This window comes from Nansenia antarctica (assembly GCF_963989245.1).
Source record: "Nansenia antarctica genome assembly, chromosome: 1".
Taxonomy (NCBI): Eukaryota; Metazoa; Chordata; class Actinopteri; order Argentiniformes; family Microstomatidae; genus Nansenia; species Nansenia antarctica.
In genome coordinates, this window is record NC_137674.1 from 18662936 (window position 1) to 18685772 (window position 22837).

The 22837-nt window shown below is 44.7% G+C and overlaps 1 protein-coding gene across 1 annotated transcript in view; it reads right to left on the bottom strand.

Annotated features, from left to right (window-relative positions):
• cul9 (cullin 9) overlaps positions 1–22682 on the bottom strand; it is a 72664-nt gene extending 49982 nt beyond the window's left edge. The window contains exons 1-11 of the mRNA XM_080544950.1: positions 22542–22682; positions 20627–21283; positions 12428–12582; positions 11490–12113; positions 10173–10335; positions 6702–6892; positions 6082–6514; positions 4864–5056; positions 3990–4191; positions 3467–3657; positions 2516–2712 (exon numbers count right to left, since the gene is read on the bottom strand). Of these exons, the coding sequence (XP_080401076.1) occupies positions 2516–2712; positions 3467–3657; positions 3990–4191; positions 4864–5056; positions 6082–6514; positions 6702–6892; positions 10173–10335; positions 11490–12113; positions 12428–12582; positions 20627–21278 (3001 nt within the window). The 5' untranslated portion in view covers positions 21279–21283; positions 22542–22682. The remainder of the gene's footprint in view (positions 1–2515; positions 2713–3466; positions 3658–3989; positions 4192–4863; positions 5057–6081; positions 6515–6701; positions 6893–10172; positions 10336–11489; positions 12114–12427; positions 12583–20626; positions 21284–22541) is intronic.
• Positions 22683–22837: the final 155 nt, after the last annotated feature.

Below are 22837 nucleotides of genomic sequence, written 5' to 3' on the forward strand. Positions count from 1 at the left end.
TTTTATAATATTGATGTGGATTACTGGTTGGTGTGCTTTCTTTGGCCAGGTCTCCCTCGAAAAAGAGATTTTGATCTCAAAGAACCTCCCGGTTAAATAACGGTTAAATAAAAAAAATTATACCTCCAGTATGTCTCTGTGTTATTGTTAATATTGTTAATATTGTTAATATGCACATTAACGTTTGAACGTTGAACAACGTTTAAGAACGCTTAATAAAGTGTGACTTTATTTGACTGTTGTGTTAACATTCCCTTTAGCACAGCTCCATCTAGTGGATGCATAACGCAACCCCAGTCAAAAAAAAAAACGGCAGTGCGCCTTATAAGCCGGTGCGCCTTATAAGCCGGTGCGCCTTGTATATGAAAAAAATTCTAAAATAGGCCATTCATTGAAGGTGCGCCTTATACCCCGGTGCGCCTTATAGGGCGGAAAATACGGTATATAAAAAAAAAACGTTTCTTAATACAGGTGCTGGTCATATAATTAGAATATCATCAAAAGTTGATTTATTTCAGTAATTCCATTCAAAAAGTGAAACTTGTATAATGTATACATTCATTCCACACAGACTGATATATTTCAAGTGTTTATTGCTTTTAATTTTGATGATTATTACTGACAACTAATGAAAACCCCAAATTCAGTATCTCAGAAAATTAGAATATTACTTAAGACCAATACAAAACAAGTTTTTTTTTAAATGTTGGCCAACTGAAAAGTATGAACATGGAAAGTATAAGCATGTACAGCACTCAATACTTAGTTGGGGCTCCTTATGCCTGAATTACTGCAGCAATGCGGCGTGGCATGGAGTCCATCAGTCTGTGGCACTGCTCAGGTGTTATGAGAGCCCAGGTTGCTCTGATAGTGGCCTTCAGCTCTTCTGCATTGTTGGGTCTGGCGCATCGCATCTTCCTCTTCACAATACCCCATAGATTTTCTATGGGGCTAAGGTCAGGCGAGTTTGCTGGCCAATTAAGTACAGGGATACCATGGTCCTTAAACCAGGTACTGGTATCTTTGGCACTGTGTGCAGGTGCCAAGTCCTGTTGGAAAATGAAATCTGCATCTCCATAAAGTTGGTCAGCAGCAGGAAGCATGAAGTGCTCTAAAACTTCCTGGTAGACGGCTGCGTTGACCCTGGACCTCAGAAAACACAGTGGACCAACACCAGCAGATGACATGGCACCCCAAACCATCACTGACGGTGGAAACTTTACACTGGATTTCAAGCAACGTGGATTCTGTGCCTCTCCTCTCTTCCTCCAGACTCCAAAGGAAATGCAAAATGTACTTTCATCAGAGAACATAACTTTGGACCACTCAGCAGCAGTCCAGTCCTTTTTGTCTTTAGCCTAGGCAAGACGCTTCTGACGCTGTCTCTTGTTCAAGAGTGGCTTGACACAAGGAATGCGACAGCTGAAACCCATGTCTTGCATACGTCTGTGTGTGGTGGTTCTTGAAGCACTGACTCCAGCTGCAGTCCACTCTTTGTGAATCTCCCCCACATTTTTGAATCGGCTTTGTTTCACAATCCTCTCCAGGGTGCGGTTATCCCTATTGCTTGTACACTGTTTTCTACCACATCTTTTCCTTCCCTTCGCCTCTCTATTAATTTGCTTGGACACAGAGCTCTGTGAACAGCCAGCCTCTTTAGCAATGACCTTTTGTGTCTTGCCCTCCTTGTGCAAGGTGTCAATGGTCGTCTTTTGGACAACTGTCAGGTCAGCAGTCTTCCCCATGATTGTGTAGCCTACAGAACTGGACTGAGGGACCATTTAAAGGCGTTTGCAGGTGTTTTTAGTTAATTAGCTGATTAGAGTGTGGCACCAGGGGTCTTCAATATTGAACCTTTTCACAATATTCTAATTTTCTGAGATACTAAATTTGGGGTTTTCATTAGTTGTCAGTAATAATCATCAAAATTAAAAGCAATAAACACTTGAAATATATCAGTCTATGTGGAATGAATGTATACATTATACAAGTTTCACTTTTTGAATGGAATTACTGAAATAAATCAACTTTTTGATGATATTCTAATTATATGACGTATATATGTTACGGTACATGTGGGAATACGGTACATGTGGGAAAACTAGGGTTAGGGTTAGGTGCTACGTCGACTTGGTACATGTTGGCATGTCTAACCCTAACCCTAATCCTAACCCTAACTCTAGTTTTCCCACATCTACCGTAACATAAATATTTATTTTTTGAGAGAGAGAGGGGGGAATTCAAGCACTTTCAATGACCCATGTCTATTTTCAAAAACCTTTAAGGCCTTGATTTTTTTCCCCTCAAATTCACAAACTTTCAAGGACCCGTGGGAACCCTGAGTAAAAACAAATCATGTCAATTCTTGACATTTTCGCGCGGCACCCACACGCGGAATTTAAAAGCTTGTGCCGATTGTAGTCAGTGAGGAAAAGAAGCCGGTGGGATAAGAATGTTCATGTTTCTTTCTTTTTGTTTTAATTCGGCATCTTCACAGTTCACACGAAACGCCTACCTTTCTTCTCCAGCTTGTGAACCATGGAGATGTGGTTGAGGGCGATGATGGCCAGCATGGTCTCCGGCCGCGGGGCGCACAGGCACTTCTTGAGCACGGCGCTGACGTCGCAGGCCACCAGCTGCTCCACCAGGCTCTTGTGGTTGGACATCAGCATGATCACCACCAGCAGCCCGTTCCTCACAGACAACATGCACCTGGACAGGACAGACGGAACGATCAGACCTGCCCAAAATACATGTTCGAAAAACGGGTTTCAAGTATTTGAATAACTTGGGGGGGGGGGGGCGATATTTGCATACATTGCAAATATCTGAATAATAACAAATACCTCCCCAGTATATAGTCCACACCAACAACAGTTAAATTAAAGACTGCCAGCCTTTATTAAAGCAACAAATGCGACGTGTTGTGGATTGGAACTACGGATCATAAGCTTTCAAATGATGTGTCATACATTGAAATCCGAAAAAATATGAAGTTAGAGTCATTTGAATGTTGTTAGACGTCAGGCACATATAGGGTTAACCTCTTTGTAATGAAACCGGAAGCACACAGCGCTATGCGCATTTTAAGCGCATATATGACTCGCGTGAAGCATTTCTGCGACTCGCGTGAAGCATTTCTGCGACTCGCGTGAAGCATTTCTGCGACACGCGTTTCTGACTGTTTTCATTCCCTCATCGCTTATACACATAAGTTTGACTGCGCATGACAGTAGGATCGGATCGGAGCCTTTTTTTTTTCTGGTGCGATCCCCGATCCAGCATTCAGGACCAATATCGGGTCGATATCCGATATCAGTATCGGATCGGGACATCCCTAGTTTCAAGTATGCAATTTTTGCCCAGGTCTGGTAGAGATCAGATTAGAGATTAGAAGTTAGCGTTTAATCTCGTCATGGTGAATACGCCCTTTCATTGACATGAATCGTGTGTTATAGTCAGATACCCTGGTGTGTTAAGCATCAGTTCGATGGCGGCAGGGATGGTACCCAGCAGTCCCTTGGAGCCCTCGGGGGTGGCAGAGCCGATACTTGCGAAGATCTCCAGCATCATCTGAGTGCCAGACTCTGAGAGAGGCAGACAGGTGCCCATCGTGCGTTCTTCATGCTTACTGGCACCTGTGATGACCATCAATGTCTAAAAGAAATAGAAATGTACCAATAAGAGAAGACAACCAACATACAAGCCAAGTACAGTATTTGTCTCTTCTCTTTGTGTCACCACAAGCTTGCATTTGTTCTCTTGCATCATAAATGAGATAATGAGAATGATAAGGTTCTATCTCCGTTTAGGGTAGTTCAGAGATATTGAGCGTCAAAGTTTTAACAAAAAAAATTCTACATTTTGAAAATAACACCACACAGGCATTAATAAATAACACCTAATGGATCAGATTACGTAAAAAAACTAAATTTTGACCAAAAATGAAGATAGAACCTTATAATTCTAACGTCACGAATTGTACTCACCGCCAGGGCGACCTGCTGGACCTGGGTCACGGTGGGGTATTCCTGCATACAGGAGAGGATGGCTTTGACGCCCCCCTCCGTGGCGAAGCAGACCCTCCACTCGTACTTGAGCATGAAGATTCGGGTCAGACGCAGAGCACAGACCGCGTTCTCCTTCGTCTGCGCGCTCAGCATCTCCACCAGGAGCTTCAGGACTTTGTCCCTGTGGGCGAGGAGAGAGAGAGTCTGCTGTCGTACAGGACCTTCGCTTGTTTCTTGTGTTATGAAGATCTTGTCTGCACCACGAGTCAGTAATTAGGCTTTTGGATAACTTATTTTTGTAATTAAATCCCCCCTTTTGTGGTTATTTTTTTGCAGATCTGCCCCATTTCATTTTGTGCAAAGATGATGTCAGAGGTTCTGACCCCTGGCAAAAACATCAGGATGAGCTCCATATCTGATCTGAAAATATTATAATTATAATCTATAGGAATAAAACAGGACAAAATTAGGCCTATGGTCTATCGATCAGTTATCGATATATACAATAAATATGATCAGTGCAGCCATCTGGCTGAGATGGGCAGGGGCGTCATTTGGGTAACGCGCCAAAAAACTAAAGATAATTGCAAACACTCACTCCCCTCGGCAAAACACCTAATATTATATATTATATAACACGCCTAATATTAATTTAGAAACGGCCTCCTGTATATAACATCTGCAGAGTCAGGTAGCCAGATTGCATCCACTGTATGTACATTACAACTTGTGAAGTTCATCAGTGGTTACTTATTACCATATCATTTTGGCATAATGCATTTAAATGGACTTTTAGGACACTAACCCCATGATGTTACCCAATGTGGGTGGGGGTTGGGTGCAGCAGACTCACCGTATGGTCTGGGCGGTGTCTGTCCTGATGATGGACCTCTCCGGAGGCACCTCCTCAAACAGGACGTTGGAGATGAACTTCATGCCCGCCAGCTGCTGCCCCGGGTCGGACACGGCCTTCCTCATGATGTCCACCACCTCCCCCAGCTTCTCCAGCACCGTCTTCTTACCCTGCACCTTAGGGTTGTTATACACTGGAGGCAGGGGGGGAAGCATGTCTGAGTAATAAGGCAGCACGCAGATCATGACCATAATGTGTGACATCATGTACATAATAGTTTCTCTCATCCTCCTTAAAGCAGAATTTGACTCACGCCTCCCCCCCCTCCCTCGCTAGCTTGTATGTATGTATGCACAAACCTTAGGTCATAATTATATTTGGGGATCATATCAATGGTGGGCTGACGAGAAATATACACAAAAGGGGATGGTTCATTTTCATGATAAGGTGAAAATGCGTCTTACCCTCAGCTCTCCTCATAGGCCACTTTTCTAGTGGCAGCACAGTCTAGAAACCGCCTCAATGTAACATCAATGTTTAGTAGCAAGTTCAGCTTCTAGGTTTTTATTTACATGCATGCATACTGTTGGAATAAAATATTAGTGTAGAATGCATTTGATTTGACTAGAACTCTCTCCTTACATAGTCACAGCCACAGCATGGTAGCATTATTTTTTTCTTCAACAGAGCATTTGTTCCCAGCTGTGAACAATCTCACCCTTCTCCTCAGACGTGACAGCAAAAACATAATTAATGCAAAAATAAAATGTGTGCATGTACAGGTTCTTCTTGGATATTGTCTCTACTAAACTTGATGCTACTAAACTTTGGCAAGCAATTCAGGCCATGCCCTCATCAAGTCACTGAAATACAGTTGATTGGAGAGGGCGCCTCTAACTGTTAGCAGCCTGTGCTGTTGGTAGCAAACAATAGAATAGATCAGGTTCACGCCAGGCCTATGAGGACAACTCGGGGTAATTCACCCAATCATGAAAATAGTCTGGGTGGGTACGCCTTCACATGTCTTCCTCTGGCGTTTTCATTCTCTAGAAAATGTGCTTCTAAAGAAATGGGTAACATGGCAGAACGCCAACAACAAAAACAACTCCCAATAACTGGTTTGAAGTTACTCTTTTATGCCCACACACACACACCCCCACACCCCCCCCCCCCCCCACACACACACACACACACACACACACACACACACACACACACCTTTCATCCTCTCCTCCAGGTCTTCGGGGTACTTGTATTCGTCCTCCTTAGGCAGGTCGCTCTCCGTGTCGAAGCTCCCGCAGCCAGAGTCTGCGGGGATGTCCTTCTTGGGCTTCTTGGACACTGAGCCCATAGTGGAAGAGGAGGACGAAGAAGAGGAGGACGAAGAGGAGGAGGCCGCGGCACAGGACGAAGAGGAGGTCCCCTGCCCCCCCAGCCCTGAGTCGTCGTCGGGCAGCAGGTCCTCGTCCTCCAGCCCTCCTCCCCCACAGCTCAGGTAGTGTTTATTGAAGGTGTGGGAGCAGAGGAGGTCTCCCAGGCAGGCGGCCTGCAGGGTCTGCTTTAGATAGTGGAGCAATTTCCGGGCCACCTCGCCAGGGACCGACAGCTGAATCAGATTGACCTCTTCTAGGTCTCGGTGTATGATTATGATCTGACGAGAGGACAGAGCGCAAGAAAACACAACAAGTTACGCCAAGCTACTAACATAATCCTCTCTCAAACTCCACGAATGGGCAGGGAAGCGAGACAGTGAGAGAGGGGCGTTAGAGAGCGAAGGAGTAGGAGGTTAGGAGCTAGAATGCAAATGAAAGCCAGAGATGGGGTGATGGGGCTCTTGCCTGGTCATCCAGGCTCTGACACAGGATGTTGTTGACCTCCTGCTGTTGCTTGGGTTCCAGCTTCTTGACGAAGAAGAGCACCTCCCACCACTCGGCCCGGCAGAGGACAGACTCGTCGGCCTGCAGCACCTCCGCCAGGTAAGGCAACGAGTACAGCCCTCCGGGGGGCTTCAAGAAGAACGTCTGGCTCACTGCACACGAGAGAGGACACACCGCGGAGAACATTAGACTGTCGTAGCGCAAAGCAATAAGGTTTTCTTCACCCTTTGGGGGACGGACACATACACTTGCTTATATAGTATTAGTATTATATTCTATGGGTTAGAGTTATTATTATTCTAACAACAGGGCTCGACATTAACGCCGTTTTACTTGTCCGGAGCAAGTAAAACTTTCGCCGGGTGCGTCGTCGTGCTTGCGCAAACAAACCCGGCAAAAGTTTTACTTGCTCCGGACAAGTAAAACGGTGTTAATTTCGAGCCCTGTAACAATCTCTGTAGCACATCTAGACAATGCTGGTTTGCGTTTCTACAATACAGAAATGGCTACATTTGGCTACAAGTCCATTCCAGATGAAAATCTTTGGACTATGGACATTTTTCGTTTACCACATTAAATGTTTTCCCCAAGATGAACTTGCATACAGGCTCAAAATTCATGTGCTTCGATGCTCCGGAGTTGCATCATGTTGCGTACAACATAACTAGTGTTGTTCCGATACCGATACTAGTATCGGCATGGCCACCGATACGCACAAAAATGCTGGTATCGGTATCGGCGAGTACTAACAAATAATAACACCCGATACCAAACTCTTGTTCAAACGCAGCACGTTGCGTTTTTCTCAGCTTGTCTGCTATCGTAGCCTGACACAGCCTTCCTAACACAGACATGCCCAGACATGCCCAGGCATGCTCCTCTGCTGGAACGCTATTGGCCCAGAGCAGCTGCTCTCAACCAATGGCGTGGCAGCTTTTCACTATCGCGGAAAACCATCCACCGCTTAGAGAGCCCATTTGAGTACTGGGGAAAGAATAAGGAACGGTTCCCCACCCTGGCTGCTACTGCTGCAGTGTTTCTCTGTGCTCCCTCTACTAGTGTAGATAGTGAGAGACTGTTCAGAACAGCTTCCAACATACTGGATGAAAAGAGGAACAGGCTGCTAGGAGAGAGAGTAGAAATGCTCATCTTCTTAAAGAAGAACCTGCCTATGTATTTGAACTTGAAGCCTAAAGGTGTCCGCACACAGCGTGCGATTTCTGTTGCGCGTCAACATTCCATTTTGAAGTTTGAATGGAAGTCTATGAGAACATCGCATCTCAACACACACGGCCCCGATTTTAATCGCACGGCGAAAATTCGATTCCATTAATTTTGAAGCTAACATTTGCCAAATTTGACAGTGCGACAAAACTCGCACGCCGTGTGCTTTGTCCCATTCAAAATGAATGGAATCGAATTTTCGCCGTGCGATTAAAATCGGGGCCGTGTGTGTTGAGATGCGATGTTCTCATAGACTTCCATTCAAACTTCAAAATGGAATGTTGACGCGCAACAGAAATCGCACGCTGTGTGCAGAGTAGGGCTGCCACAAACGATTATTTTCATAGTCGACTAGTCACCGATTATTTTAACGATTAGTCGACTAATCGGATCATAAATTACAGCTTATCGCACAATTACTCAATCGCTCTTATTTAGCTATCATCTTCTAAATCAGCTTCTAAATTTAGCTTGAAGTTGTTAGTTGTTGTTGTAGGCATGTGCTAAATAAAAATAAAGACAATTAAAATGATTGTTCACTCAAAAATAGATATTTTAATGAACTTTGCAGATTTATTTCTGGCATCACTTGCATGTAATGTAATGTAAAGAGTAGTAGAGGGTGCAAACTGCTGAGTAAAATGAGGTAGGCTAGGCACTAGGCAACCAAAAGAATACAAAAACAAAAATAAATACTTGTACAGAGTACAAAAGTTTTGCTTTGCTTCACTCATCTCATAGTAGAACGCGCCTTCTTAGCACTGTAACGTTAAGACAACATTTTTAGCTATTTGATAAGTATCGCTTTGATGACAACGTAAAATAATGTAAGAAGGCTTTTAACGTAACGATATCGTTAGCCAATAACAAGCTAACTAGCTTACCGAGACGAGCCATCGTCTTCCTCGTCATCTGCCACAACGTGCTTCCTTTTTAGATGCTCGCGCATCATAGACGTGCTGCCATGATAAGCGAGTTCAGCTTTGCAAATTTTACATTTTACATTCTTTTTTTCAACGTTGTGGTTGAAATGCTCCCACACTTTAGAGGTACGAGGACAGGAAGACATTTCTCTGTTTGTTTTTCCGGGGAAGTCACTTGTGCCCCGGATGACCGACACTGCGCATGTACATCAAAGACACTGGGAGACGCTAGCCAGTGGCAGCTTCAGGGAAGAAAAACGAATGCTTATCGAATGAAATGAATGGTCTTTATTGTCATTGATATAGTACAGGTACCAAACAACGAAATTTGGGAGGGGGGGCTCCCCTGGTGCTAGCCCAAAAAAAAAAAAAAAAAAAAAAACGCTTATTTCAGCTCCAAAAAAACATGCGACTACGGCGATTACCAAATATGTCGGCGACAATTTTGGTAGTCGACGTCGTCGTGACTAGTTGACTAATCGTGGCAGCCTTAGTGCAGAGCCCTTAAGGATTTTAATTTGGAGGAATGAGTGCTGCTATGTGACATGTCTGCACTAATGTGCAGTGCACTTTATTTTGCTCCAGCTCTTTTGTTTTTGTTTTTTAAAGTGGAGTTTGTTTACATTTGTGATAACATTTCCTAACATTTAAAATATCCTTTTATTTATTTTACCAAATTCAGGCTGCACTTCTAAAATATTATTATTCCCTCAGGTAGGCCTACATCTTATGTTAGTCTCAAATGGGCCTTATTTTGTTTGTAAATGTTTACTTGCTGTTGCACTACTACTACGACTGTTTTATATCTTAAAGTTATTTTGTTTGTAATTGTTTACTTGCTGTTGCACTACTACTACGACTGTTTTATATCTTAAAGTTATTTTGTTTGTAAATGTTCACTTGCTGTTGCACTACTACTACGACTGTTTTATATCTTAAATGGATATTGCACTGATTGGCATCTGTGAGAGCCACATTTCAGGTTTTATAAGGGGTTGATTTTCTTGTCACCATACCAGGTAGACAATAAAAAAAAGTTCTATAGCATTCACTCTCTGTTGGTATTTTTTCCTGTTTGACAAAGGTTTTGAGCAGTGCCAGACTAAGTGTTAGCAATCATTTTACATCGAGGTGAGTATGCGGCTCAAAAAACATGTTTTTTGGTTTAGTTTTTTCAAACGCCGTGGTATCGGATCGGTACTCGGTATCGGCAAGTACTGCACGGTCAGGTATCGGTATTAAAAAATGGTATCGGAACAACACTAAACATAACCCCCCCGCTTACCGGCTGTAAGCTGTCCTGTAAGCTTGAGCGTCCCAGTCAGATTGGAGGCCTTCTCTTGGTTCTCCTTCTCAGTCTGAGCACTGGTGCCCAGTGGTGCCCAGCCCAAGATCTCCACCATGTGCCAGTGCACCCAATAGGTTCGCGATAGGGAGTTCCAGTATACCTGCCAGTAATGAGCTCATGTATTTATCACATTAAACAACACTTGATAATATTTCTAACCAAGTGGGAAGGGACGCCAAATACATATTTAATTGAATCTATAATACTTTATTTGATCAATAAGTCACCACCACACAGTTATTGAGAGTCCTTAACAACATGAGGCAGCAGCACTTGTCACCCGTCACTGAACCATGAATCAGAGATTGTTTTGGCACAGCGTCTCTCACACGTGACAGGTCGGGCAGAGTAAGGGAAGCATTTCAAAGCGGCGGCGCAGAAGGGAAAGTGAAACCTAGTAACTCTAGCTAGGTCACATGCACAGGAGTGAAAGCGGCATGTGACAATACGTGAGCTTAGAATTATAAGGTTCTATCTCCGTTTAGGGTAGTTCAGAGATATTGAGCGTCAAAGTTTTTACATTCCATTATGTTTTGTGAGATGGAACCTTTGTATTTTATGAATTACTAACTCAAAAATGTCAACATTTTAAAAATAACACCACACAGGCATTAATAAACACCTAATGGATCAGATTATGTAAAAAACTCAATTTTGACAAAAATGGCGATAGAACCTTATAATTCTAACGTCTCGATATCCTCTATACTGTGAAGGGCAGGGAAAACACGACTGGGTGCATCATATGTGAATCATGTTTCAGCGATTCTCTGAGATCAGACAACGGGAGTGCAGAGAACATTAGGCTACCTGTTGGTGTGGATTTAGCCACTGGCAAGAAGGGAAATAAGCATGACACTGCCTAAGATGTGTTGTTAATATACTACATCTAATGATTATGATGTGTAAGTTATACATTGAGATGTGGAGATTATTGTGATGTATAGGCTACACATTGCGCAACCGTAATCTCACGTCAATAACCTGCTCTGGATGGTTACATATACTGTAGTCTGACGAGGCAGTCAGCTAGTCTGACTGCTTCCTACCTGCACAGGAGGACTTTGGGTAATCTAACCATGCTTCCTACCTGCACAGGAGGACTCTGGGTAATCTAACCATGCTTCCTACCTGCACAGGAGGACTCTGGGTAATCTAACCATGCTTCCTACCTGTACAGGAGGACTCTGGGTAATCTAACCATGCTTCCTACCTGTACAGGAGGACTCTGGGTAATCTAACCATGTTTCCTACCTGTACAGGAGGTGATCCATCGTTGCTGTATCTGAAGTCCCCCTCGTCCCCGGCGCTGACCTCCTCGTAGTCCTCCAGCATGCGGACCAGCATGCCCGTCTTCAGGTTGTCCTGCACGTACTCCACGTACGCCGAACGGTTGGAGAAATCCGTGCGCGTCTTGAACCCGTTGCCGGCCTTCTTCTTGGGCAGGGTGGGGGTGGCGGCCCCCCCGCCCGGGGCCGAGACGGCGGCCATCGCGGGGAAGGCGGAGAAGAGAGGCTGGAAGATGGAGCGCAACGTCCTCCGCCGCCGGGGCGGCTCGCTCTCCTGGTCCTCCCCGCCGCAGGCCCCCCCTCCCTGGGCCCCCGGGCCGCCGGGGCCGTGGGGGGGGGGCGGCCGGTTGCGGTCCCAGCCCATGACGTGCACCAGCTCTGAGATCAGGTTGGCCATGGCCATGGTGTACTCAAACTCTCGATGCACGCGCAGCTGCTCCGTCTGGTGCCACCCCCCCGCCGAGGAGGAGGGACCCCCCCCGTCCTGCCGCTCAGAGCTGGACTCCACCCCGGCCGTGTTGAGCTTGTCCATCAGGGACGTGACGCACAGGTAGCGCTTCACCAGGGAGAACAGCAGCTTCCCGGGGATCTGGAGCACGCGGGGAAGAAACGACAGAGAGAGAGAGAGCGGATGGTGGACTGCTGATTCACATGCTTAGTATTCAAATGTATTGATTGTAAGTCGCTTTGGAATAAGGCGTCTGCTAAATGCCAAAAATGTAAATGTAAATGAGAGAGAGAGCGTGTTAAAGACCATCCATTCAATTCTATTATTATTATTTATGTATTTTTATTGAATGTTTTCTATTTGTGTGCTACAACACTGTGTTGGTGGTTGGGCAGCTACAACACTGTGGTGGTGGTTGGGTAACTACAACACTGTGGTGGTGGTTGGGTAACTACCTGGGGGAGGTGGATCCCTTCGAAAGAGATGCCGTGCTCCTCGGAGGAGGTGGTCTCTGCGAACAGCTCCAGGAGAGTGTAGCGGTTGTCAAAGTCCATGTGCTGCTCGATCCCGTCCTGCTGGCTGAGGGACAGCAGCACGTAGGCTCGACTCCCTGTGGAGAGACAGGAAGGGACACGGTCATTATTAGAGCTTGACAGATATATCCAAGAACCGATATTGGCCTTTAATCAATTTCCCGATTCAAAATCGATCTTAATTTGAATGAGTGATTATCGATTCATAAATCCCCGAGATCGATCTTTTATATTGCGACGTCGTGTTTCACATTCACACTATTTGGCATAGTACGCAGTAGGTACGCACATAAAATCAATCAATATAAATTGTTCTGACACACACAGCCCAGGTAGCCCTAGCTGGTCTCTAATGACACCATGTAATGAGGCATTATCAACATCCCAGTAGAGTTGCAGATATTCGAGGGCTCAATTGACTACCTCATTAACACCACAGAATAGAGCGAGATCAGTGACAATTAGGGATCATTATGGCAACAGTGTTTGACAGAGTTAAAGAAATTACGAGTACAGAAGAGTGGCTTGGACACAGCCAATACCCGTACTATCAAATCAACTCAGATCTCCCCTGAAAATTGCGGTAAACTTGTAAACACAGCCAGGGCAACAAAGAGACCTCCTGTGCACTTGAGGATTTGCTCAACATGGCACAGGTAGGAACATCAGGCAGTGACAGACTGACAGGAATGCAGAGGTGCAGGCTGGGACTTAACGCCATGTCAAAGGCCTCTTCCTGATGGGGAAGCACATGGACAGTTCTTGAGCTGACAATGTTTGTGAATACTGTAGCAGGGCTGCCAGACTAAATGTTCTCCTGGGGGGCACAGAATTTCCCCGAACTGCATGATGAGGGCTGGCTGCACGACTTTGCATTTGCCATTGATATTCTGGGCCATTTAAATGACTATGATGATAACGTAAAACACAATCTAACGGAAAATGCGTTTGTGCATGAACTGTGCAACCATGTGAAGGCATTCGGCACCAAGCTGGTGTTGTTCACCAGGAGGTTGAGGGACATTCATTCATTCATTCATTTTCCGACACTGGCTTCTGTGGAGGTATCGCCAACCAGCGCGGTGAGACACTGCTGTGACTTGCAGGCCGAGTTTACACAGCGCTTCTTTGATTTATCTTCGCCATGATTTAAGATTCGCTGGAACTTGTGTCACGCCCTCGCTCATACGATAATGAGAAAGCACCACGGAACATGCAGCTGGAGCAAGCTTATTGATCTCCAGTGTGAAACTCAGGAGATCAACACAGGAGGAGGTTGAAACAGTCACTAGTTCTATGCCTGAGTGAAACACAGTTCTTTCACACGCGGCGGCTGGCTCAGAGTAGGGTGGTGCTGTTTGGCTCCACTTACATGTGTGAGCATACATTCAGTGATGAAATACAATAAATACAATAAATCAAAGACCTTGACTGAATGATGAACACTTGTCTGCCATACTGCGTCTTTCAACTTAAAAAATAACACCATTGATAAGCTTGTAAATCAGGGTGAGCAACTTGACTGTTCAGACTGACTAGCCATGGGCAACTTGACTGTTCAGACTGACTAGCCATGGGCAACTTGACTGTTCAGACTGACTAACCATGGGCAACTTGACTGTTCAGACTGACTAACCATGGGCAACAGCTGGAGTTGAATTCAATGCATGACTTGTGCTATATAAATCCAATTGTATTGCTTGATTTGCTAATGACATTTTTGTATTTTAGCAAAATGTCAACAACAGTTTGGAACGAACTGAAAAATAAAGAAAAACAACACTGGTGAGCTCAGCAATCTCAAACAGGCTGGTAGGCCAACACAAACTTCTGTCTCCATTTCAGGGATGATAGGGAAATTGAAGAATATTCAGTTATGTGTGAAAGTACATTTAGAATTTAGAGTGGTTTCAGTGTGGTAGAACAGTGAGAGTGCATTGTTCCACAAAGATTGGACTCATGCTTTTGCTTTGACACTGCAGTTTGAGACTGACTACCTAATTGAAGATCTCTGGTCTGTCTGGATTTTTCCTTTTCCAACATCAAGAGAACAAAATGACAACTTAAGGACAGAATGAATATCAAACATGTTGCGGTAGCCTGTTAAGGATCCAACAAAATTTTCTTGCCCTGTACACGCTTCCTATATTTACGTAGGTAGTCATACGTTACATCACCTCAAAGCTATGATTCTTGCACTTCGAGCCAAATAATCAATTTCAAAATACAATCACAACAGCAGACACAATCGATGTTGCTGTCAGACCACCAACAAACAAACTACATTCATAAACTCAGAGAAACCTCATAGTTGACCAACTATGACATAGCCAAAGGTCTGAGACGATGCAATCCAGTGAAATATTTTTAAAAATTTAGAAAGTGCATTTCATTGTATAGTACTTGTACTCTGCGATGACAACAAAGTTCAATCTAATCTATTTAGGCCAAGCAACTTTTTCCCTCAAAAACCTCCCACGGATTGCTCGACTGGATTTCAAATTCCGCGTCAAACATGCATCATCTGCAGGGCTCGACATTAAGGCTTGTCCGGGACAAGTACATTTTATGTTTGGACAAGTGGACTTCCTCCTGCAGTAAAAACAAAAAAAGAAATCAATGTGTATTAATATCTGTAAAACATAAATTTCCGATCTGAATAGTAAAAAGAAAAATATTACAAGCAAAGCGATGCCGCGCCTCATTCTCGCTGAGGCTATTTCAGTCTCTCGTAGTTCGTTTTCGGCGATGTTATAGAGTAGTTCATTCATAGTTCGTAAATTCGCTCAGAGCGCACACTGCGTTCAACGTCATAAAAAGACCAAGTAATTTGATTGGACAAAAGGCATTCCATGAGTGCTGCTCAGATTCCAGAGCGAGTTTAGGAACGCAGCCATAGTGTAGCCTACGTTTTGGGTTGCCTGTCACTAGTACCATTCGCGTGAACGCGTATTCGCTTCTTCTCAATGCCGCTTATTTTCATGTAGTTCGATGCGATCGTATATTTTAGGTTTTAAGTTTTAAGACCAGCACATCGCAATGCGAACTTCAGAATGACACTAATGATAGATTTCTCAATTTTAATATAGGATACTATCCAAAAGCTAGCAAGTAAGATTGCTTCCATTGGGGAGGGACTTTTTTTACAAAAAATTTGTAAATATTCCTAGATATTCATCCCTTTTGTGGCCAATCTTGATCTAAAATGGTTAGGGTTAGGGTAATCACTGATTACCCCATCGTAACAATTTTAAATAATTACAAAATATTGTTTAATGAATACATTTGAAAATTAAGGATACATCATTATCAAATCAATGGTAGTCAAATGTGTTATTTGCATACACATACACTCACTGGCCACTTCATTAGGCACACCTTGGGGTTGGACCCCCTCTTTTGCCTTCAGAACTGCCTTAATTCTTCGTGGCATAGATTCAACAAGGTGCTGGAAACATTCCTCAGAGATTTTGGTCCATATTGACACTATAATTAGGGGTGTAACGGATCACCTAACTCACGGATCGGATCGTGTCACGGATTTTGAGTCACGGATCGGATCATTTTTCGGATCAACACAAAACATATATTTTTAAAAATAAAAACAACATTTTCCTTGAATTCTGTAATAACACCACTTTCATGTGTGAAACAAAAAAACAACATTCAAGATGTCAAAACTGATATATATATCACATATATATATAACATCTATATATAACAACATATATATATATAACAACATATATATATATAACATCACTGCTGCAATCTGGTTGCCAAGTGAAACCTAACTTTACCTAAATAATAAAGTGAAATCCTTTAAACATGGTAAGAAAAAAAAGTAAATAAAGCAAAGCAGCCTCAAGCTTATAACTTCATATTCATTTTCAAAAATATGAGGATGTCCACATTGTCTGGGGAGAGGGCAGACCTATTTGCAGTCACTATGTCTCCTGCTGTGGAGAACACCCTCTCGCTAGGAACTGAAGTAGCCGGCACAGCCAGGTAGCGTCTTGCCATCATGGCAACGTGAGGGTATTTATCCTCATTCCTTTTCCACCATGCCAGTGGATCACCATCCAGTGGAATGCTGCTTGCTACCTTGTAGGATGACACCTCCTCCTCAATGGTGTTGGCAAACGTCTGGGCTATGTCCATGCTGCTCACAAAGGTCTCCCCAAAAAGCTCCTGCATGGCTGACTTCTTTTGTGGAGGAGATGCCTCTGGCTCTGCGTCTTCTCCTGGCAGCTCTGTGGCTTGACCCTGCAGAAAAAAGGAATCGATCTATTAATCTAATCATTTATTTTCATATTTCATAGAACTATAATTGTAGCAATAACATACATTATTATCTAAATCCAAAATGGCATAGACTAAAATAATTGCAGTATTTATTATTTAAGTAATTAAATATTAGGTAAAAAAAAACGTTTTAATATATATATATTTACCTTTTCTTCAGTGCCCATAATCTCAGTGATGAGATCGCTGTATGTCCTCTGACGTAGGGTAGGGTCTAGGTGAGACAGCGACTTGAACCTTGGGTCCAGTGCAGTAGATCGGTGAAGGTAGTCCTGTAGAGGGGGGTCAGTGTATCTGGGGCTCAGGTCCCCTCTAATGGCAGCCTTGACATCTCCAGTGATGTTGCTGTCTTGCTCATCTGGGGCCATGGATTGTAGAATCCTTGTTTTCAGAGGTAGGATCATGGACACAGATGGTGCTGTTTCAGTGCTCATCAGAGTTGTTATCATCTTTAGGGGTTTGAGCACTTCGAGGACCTCTTCTGCCACTTTCACGTCACCATCAGACAAGGTGACAATGTCTTTGACATTTCTTTTCAGGGTCTTGTCTGTCAGTGCAGAGTATACAGCTGCCTGCTGCTCCAGATAGCGCTCCATCATGTCATAGGTGGAGTTCCATCTTGTTGTGACATCCTGTATGAGCTTGTGGGTTGGTAGCTGTAGCATTTCTTGCTTGGTCTTAAGCAAATGAGCAGCTGTTGTGCTCCTGTGGAAATAGGAAACAACCTTCCTGATCCTCCCAAGGAGGCGGTCCATCCGGTTGACAGAGATTCCCCTTTGGGATGCTAAATTAATGGAATGTGCAAAGCACCCTATCTGTGGCCCCAGTCCAGCTTCTATCACTGCATTTGCTTGGTTCTTGGCATTATCTGTGGTGACTGGGATATTTATATTGGGTCTCTCTAGCTTCCACTCTGCTACTGCTCCTGTCAGGATCTGCGCAAGATTGGTACCTGTGTGACTCTCATAGAGTGCGCGCGTCTGCAGCACGGGACTGCACATCTCCCACTCTGCTGTGATGAAGTGAGCCGTCACGGTCACGTAGCTTTGCGTTGCACGGGAGGTCCACCCGTCTGTGGTGAGGGCAACAGAGGATGCATTTGCTAATTCGCCGACAATTAGGATCCTCTCCTTTTCATAGAGGTCGGGCACAACCTTCTCACTGAAGTGGGGGCGCGAGGGGATTTTGTAACGTGGCTCAAGCACATTGATCATATTTTGAAACCCTCCATTCTCCACAACGGAGTATGGCCTCATGTCTGCCGCGATAAACTTCCCAATTGAATTGGTAATGGCTTTACCCCGGTCTGAGTCTGCAGGAATCGTTTGTTTAAATGACGTTTGGAGAAGTTGTTGTTGCAGTACTTTTTTCTTGCCCCCCGTCATCAACACACCAGGGTGATGTCGCGTTAAATGTGCGGCCATGCTTGACGTATTGCCTGCCTCATAAGATTTCCGCGTGGCACAATGCCTACACACCGTAACTTTCTTATCAACCTCCCTCCTTCCATCATTATTATAAGTGACAGGGAAGCCAAAGTGATCCCATACATGTGATTTCAATGACGAGGGAGGCCTTTCCAGTTCGCCAACGTTGCTAGCACTCGCCATACTTGTTACTGTGGATTCCCAGCTTCACGTGGAGGTGTGTGCTTACACAATCACCCAGGCTGCTTTGCGGGTGATATGACGTGATATAAGTGGGACAGAGATGAGTGAATGAATGTTGTTGTCAACTCAGTACGCATGCAGAGAGTGAGAATAAAGCGCACGTTTTTTTTTTTTTTTTTTGCTATTGATCCGCGGTACACATGCGATCCGAACCGTGGAGGGCGATCCGAACGGATCACGGATTATCCGTGATCCGTTACACCCCTAACTATAATATCACGCAACAGCCCGTCTGGCACCAACAACCATGCCAGGTTCAAAGTCACTTAAATCACCTTTATTTCCCATTCTGATGCTTGGTTTAAACTTCAGCCGATCGTCTTGACCATCTCTACATGCCTAAATGCATTGAGTTCCGTCCACATGATTGGCTGATTAGATATTTGCGTTAACAAGCAGTTGAAAAGGTGTACCTAATGAAGTGGCCGGTGAGAGTATAATAAATTATTATTAATATGTATTGCTTTTTCAAAATCTTTGGATTTGGACAAGTAACTTGAGCTCTCGGACAAGTACAAGATAAGTTCACTTGTCCAAAGGACAAGTACCTGAAAAAGGTTAATGTCAAGCCCTGATCTGCCATGTATCCTTTTAGGTTTCAGTTCAGTTTCTCTATAGCCACAGTTTCACTATAATGATTTACTTTGTAAAATTAACCAAAACTGTCTTCTCTGATACAGTTGCTAAGAAACAGTCCAAAAGACAGAGTAGATGATGTTGTTCCTCTATAAGACAAAAAGAGTAGCCTACTCATTTTCCCTACTAGCCTAACTTATGAAACATACAAGAAACACTCATCAGCTCTACATGACTAGACATTACACTGACCCAAAAAGAGTGTCTTGTGAGTATTCATGAATAAGATTAGCATATTTTACAGAATACTCAAAATCCACAATAAACACAACACATTCAATGTAATAGAAACCAATCTTATCTACGAATCTTCATGATCTAATGCACTACGGAAAAGTTACACCCTCACTGTGGAGAGTGAAGGGAATACCAGGCAGATGAGTCAAGTTACCAAGGTACAATCGTTCCACAAGTTCATGATTCAACAATGAGGGAATTGGGTGCAGATTTCAAACGACGGCCCAGTCCTGATATAATTAAATTAAAGCAAATTACACAACCCAATGTCGCCCTACTTTTCATACTGTTTAAGGTACCACCTTAATATACATTCAATAGGTCATTGACTGTCTATGACGGTGTAACCTGACCACTGCACTGATCTATGAGGAACGTCTATATGCAATGAGGCAGAAACCAACCCCACTTACTCTACCAGTAAACTGCCTGTATCTGTCCATTGCGTTAAGGTCAGTGGTTATAATTGAGAAGAGGGGAGTAGGGGACAATAGAGCATTTCAAATGTGTGTGCAAATGGCCTCTCTTTCCCCCTGCTTACTGCACATCTTCTATGGCATCTATGGCTGATAAAATAAAAGACATCGAGCCCCCGACCAACATACAGGGTTCCCACACCTTCTGAAACATCAAATTCAAGCACTTTTCAAGGACTTTCAAGACTCAATTCCTTCAAATTCAAGAGCCCACCACGGCATAGTTTGAGACAGATGTAGATGAGAATGTATATAATAGGAATGACCATGAACGGTTTTCAAATCTAACGGCGTTATGTCGGTTTAAAATCTAGCTAACTAATTAACCTTAGTAACTAGTATGGTTGTTTTATTTCCTTCGACATGTTACCTATATATTTTTGGAGCGAGAGAGAGGGGGGAATTCAAGCACTTTCAATGACCAATGTCGATTTTCCAAAACTTTTAAGGCCTTGATTTTTTCCCCCCCTCAAATTCAAAAACTTTCAACGATTTCAAGGAAGAACAACAGACGGCGCAGGCGCGAGACTAGACTAGATGATTGTGAGTGAAGATATTATCAAAGCGTACGGGTGATCGACAGGCGCGTACGCTTTGATAATATCTTCACTCACGATCATCTAGTCTAGTCACGCGCCTGCGCCGTCTGTTGTTCTTCCTGCACACAGGTAAAAATATCCGGGTCTAGCAGCATCGTCGTGCTCGCGCAAACAAACCCGGCGAAAGTTTTACTTGCTCCGGACAAGTAAAACGGCGTTAATGTCGAACCCTGGGACCCGTGGGAACCCTGAACACACCTGCGTCGTGAGAGGCCAGCGCCCGGAGCATCTTCCCGGCGCTGCGGCGGGTCTGTCGCTCCTTGTTACACAGCAGCTCCATGAGCAGGTCCAGGGCGCCCGTCTCCTTGAAGACCCCCACCAAGGACCCGATGCTGGCATAGGCGCTCAGCACGTGGATGGTGTGTGTGATGCTGATGGCAAAGTCGCTCTTCTTGCCCATCTGCTTGCGGGCCCTCCGCACCAGGTTCTTGACGTCGTCCTTCATGTCCGACAGCTCCACCTCGTCGAAGGTCACGTCGGCGGGGAACTCGCCGATGGGCCTCTCCTCCTCCTCCTGCAGGGGCCTCTGGGTGTCCGCCTTGCGCTTGCCTAACAGAGTGGGGCAGTTGGCGTACACGTCCTCCGTCGACATCCACATCAGGATGTTCTCTGTCTTGCTCTCGCCGGAGCTTGAGCCGCCGACACCCGAACCGCCTCCCCCTCCTCCCCCGGCCTCGTTGCTCCCTCCACCTGAGCCGCTGCCATCGTCTATGGCCAGCAGGTTCCAGCGAATCAGGTACTCCGTCTGCCCGTCGTGAGTCCGGCGTTGTCGGATCAGCTCCTCTGGGTATGCTTGCTGTTTGGGGCCCAGCTGAACCAGCAGGTTCCCATTACGGCGTTCGCCCACCATGATAGCTAGAAGCGAAACAAACCAAAAAAAAATATGAAATTAATGACTGTCAATATATTCGTATAATAATACTTTGAACATTTAATTTCAAATTGTATTTAATTTCAAATTTAAAAATAGATCTCTTTTTCACAATATGTATGCTGTTATCTAAGTAGTTTGACACCTGTGTGGCCCATAATAGAGTAACGTAAAATCAGCCGTTAAAACTATGCAAATCAAAATAATCGTAGGCTAAGACCAGTGGGCGTGTTACTTTGGTAGAGAGATGGACCATAACGTGGGTGGCTTCACAAAGGACTCCCTCAATATCCGACTGGTGTACAATCTTTCTCCAGACAGCTAACTTCAACCATGTTGTTTTGGCGCTGCCCACAAAACGGGTTCATTATTAAGTAGCTTTACAAGAATGCTAGCTAGATAATGAAGAGGTCAATGACAATCACGGTCAAATGAGAACTTCAATGAGTCACTACTACTATTATTGGGTACTGGGTGGGTTATTAGCGCTTTCAGCACAGGGACTATCGCTGCTCAAGTGTATTTAACGTTGTTAGTGGAAACGTTCGATAATGTCACATTTGACATATTTAGCGTTACTCATTAACTTGCTTTGGTTGGCTAACGCTGTCAACGAGCATTCCTAGCGTGTGAATAACTCGCTAGCTGTCCCTGTCAGGTGCTAGTATGGCTGTGTTTGCTATCGAGCGAGCTGCACGAGTGAACTTATTTAAACACGGGATTGCATCACCTAGGAAATGAGTCAGCTCGATTATCCTGCCTTTTTACAACGGACACAGCTAGGAAGCCATATATATACGACTGTCTGTCAATGTCGTTGGTCGGTTTGTTAGCCATCTCCAGATATTTAGCGGGCTTGTGCCTCATCACCTGGGCAGGGGCCTGGCGCATTTGACGGGGCAAGAAACTGGGGAGGGGTCCGTTTAGTTGCTGTAATAGAATCACACAGGTCCATATGGAAACGGCGTCAAATGCACCAATACTACATGACGTCCGTCTTTCCTGTTCGGGTTTCTGATCGCGGAGAAAGACGGCTAGCTATACATTAACAAACTTGTGACGGTAATGTTATCCAAGACAGTCGTTCCATGGCAACGCTTTCGATTCAGCAATTACTCCTACCCCGGCCAGTGGAGCCAGGCAGCGGGCTAACTCCACCGCCTGCTCCGTGGCTAGGTCGCTACAGCGGAGAGCTGCTACCGCGTGGCCTACGATAATAACAGGGCTTTGTATCTGGCTTACCTCCAGGCTTGTCTCCCCGGCTACAGTAGGGCTTCCCCGGCTTCACAGTTTCCCCCCTCAGTCGACGGGGTTTTCGTCTCCGTAGTAATGTGTTGCTTCCCAGTTCGGAAGCCAATGTTCACTACTGTGTGTATGGCGTCGCGCACGTCAGTGGCAGCAGACACTCGGATCTTTCTTCTTCTGTCGTTCTGACGTTTACGGCGACGTCGCTTCCCCGAGGTGTACTGCCATCTACAGGAGCCCAAGGTGTACCGCCACCTACAGGAGCTCACCTCACTCTCTAACCGTCAAGCCCA